General features: G+C 63.2%; 1 protein-coding gene across 1 annotated transcript in view; it reads right to left on the reverse strand.

The window, feature by feature from the left end:
* Positions 1-770: 770 nt before the first annotated feature.
* The window catches only part of CTRL (chymotrypsin-like), a 2,454-nt gene continuing 908 nt past the window's right edge, over positions 771-2,316 (reverse strand). The window contains 3 exon segments of the mRNA XM_010007842.1: positions 771-932; positions 1,347-1,480; positions 2,285-2,312. Coding sequence (XP_010006144.1) covers positions 771-932; positions 1,347-1,480; positions 2,285-2,312 — 324 coding nt within the window.

Genomic DNA, 2,316 nt, shown 5'->3' on the forward strand with positions numbered 1-2,316 from the left:
TCAGTTCCTCTTTGAGGCTCCATGTGGACACCAGTTTCTTCTGCCCTGAGGTTCAGCTGCCTCTAAGGTCACTGAGGAGCTCACTACAGCTAAAAAAAGCATGAGCTGCTTGCCCGTGGTGGGTCTTGTTTCAGGTACAAGGAACAAAAGCCACACTCTGAATGTCGTGGTGGGACCAGTGTGTACCCAGTGCAGCTGCTGCCACCAGATCTGTGAGGAGCTCAGCCCCCGTGTCCTCCTCCCCAACGTCCCAGGTGAGGCTTTCCAAGGCACAGGAGCCCCAACCCCTGTGGAAGCCCCACATGGAGCTTCCAACCAGCAGCTCCATGGGTTTCTCTGCAAGCTCCTCTTGCCTCACATCCCTTGGCTCCTTCTCCCAGCAGGGCAGGCCACCAAATGAAGCTAAATTTCATCCAACCAACCCAAAACCTAACCAGCCCTGGGCTGCATTTCAGCAGCTTCTGGTATTTTGTAACTCAAGGGAATGGGCCAGATTGTCTGGGACCTAGAACCCTTCCCAGGAGCGTCGTTGGCTCCGTCACCGTCACACCAGGGTCAGCACCAGCGGGGTGGGTCCCAGCTGGGCACTGAGCTGCAGCTCTGGGAGCTGCTGGGGCTCCGGAGAGGGTGACCCCCCCACGGGGTGTCCCCGGGCACCTGCCCCCCGAGGGAAGGAAGGAAGGAAGGAAGGAGGCACGGGCAGCTGCCGAGGCTTTATTCCCCAGCGGGGCGTTGTTCCCAGCCCCCCGGGCAGGGGCTCCTCAGCTCCTCTAGCCCCGGGCAACCACGGAGTCGATCCAGGCGCGGAAGGCGCTGACGCGGGTGTAGATGGCCGGGGTGCGGACGTCGCAGTTGGTGGTTCCCCAGGACACGATGCCCATCAGGGCCCAGCCGCTGCCGCTCCTGTACACCAGGGGTCCCCCGGAGTCGCCCTGCAGAGAAGACCCTGCTCGCTGGTCCCAGCACGGGATGCAAACTGGGCGCTGGGCTGGAGCTTCAGCCTGTGGCTCCGGGGATGCAGGGACAGGTGCCCAGAGAGGTGGTGGAGTCTCCTTCTCTGGAGCCTTCCCAGCCCTGTCTGGATGCCTTTCTGAGTGACCTGCCCTGGTTTTGCTCCTGCTCTGGCAGGGGGTTGGACTGGATGATCCCTGGAGGTCCCTTCCAACTCCTACACGCTGCGATTCTGGGAAGACTCCACGTCTCCTCCTCCCGTGGTCCCAGCACGTTCTCCGGGCTGGTCCCTCACACCCCTGCACCTCGCCAGGTGCTGGAGCTGGCTCCGTGGGTGCCAGGCTCCGTGTGCCCTCCTCCCGTGTTCCCCACAGCACAGGAGCTCAGGTCCGTACCTGGCAGGAGGAGGCTCCGACCCCGCCGGCACAGATCATGGAGTTGGTGATCCTGTTGCCCCAGTACTGCATGCACTGGCTGATGGGGATCAAGGGCACGGTGACCTGCTGCAGGCGAGTGGCCAGGGCTTGGGCTGCGGGAAAGAGCCACCATTAACTCACCGCAGGGTTGGAAGGTCTCCTGGGGCCTCGGGGAGCACCCGGGGACCCTGGGCGAGCTCCTGTGGTGATTCCAGACACGTGGGTGCTGCTGGGCAGGCACCTTCCCTCTCTGTGCCTTCCTGGGGTGGGATTGTCTGGTGCAGGCAGCCCCCAGCACGGGGTGGGTGCCCAGGCACAGCCAGAGAATCCCAGGATGGTTTGGGTTGGAAAGATCTTAAAGTCCCACCCCCCCCCTGCATGGGCAGGGACACCTCCCACCAGCCCGGGCTGCTCCAAGCCCCATCCAACCTGCCCTTCAACACTGCCAGGGATGGGGCAGCCACAACTTCCCTGGGCAACCTGGGCCAGGCTCTCACCACCCTCACACCAAACAATTTCCTCCTCATGTCTCACCTCAACCTCCCTCTTCCAGTTTTCATCCCTTCCCCCTTGTCCTCTCCCTCCCTGCCCTTGTCCCAAGTCCCTCCCCAGCTTTCCTGGAGCCCCTTCAGGCACTGGAAGGTGCTCTAAGGTCTCCCTGGAGCCTTCTCTTCTCCAGGCTGAACACCCCAACTCTCCCAGCCTGGCTCCAGAGCAGAGCTGCTCCAGCCCTTGGACCATCTCCATGGCCCTGGAGTTTCCACCCACCTCCCGACCACTCACACCCGCACTTGCACCAACACACACATCCACACGTGCACACCCAGAGTCACTCAACTGCCCAGCTCCCCACTTGGTGTCACCCCCCGCACCCCGGGCCCTGCAGAACCCCGGGCAGCGCCCGGAGGGGTACGTACAGTTGGGGTTGGTGCGCCCCCAGCCGGTGGTG

The sequence above is a fragment of the Chaetura pelagica genome, unplaced genomic scaffold, assembly GCF_000747805.2.
Source record: "Chaetura pelagica isolate M959 unplaced genomic scaffold, ChaPel_1.0 scaffold911, whole genome shotgun sequence".
In the NCBI taxonomy this organism is placed as follows: domain Eukaryota; kingdom Metazoa; phylum Chordata; class Aves; order Apodiformes; family Apodidae; genus Chaetura; species Chaetura pelagica.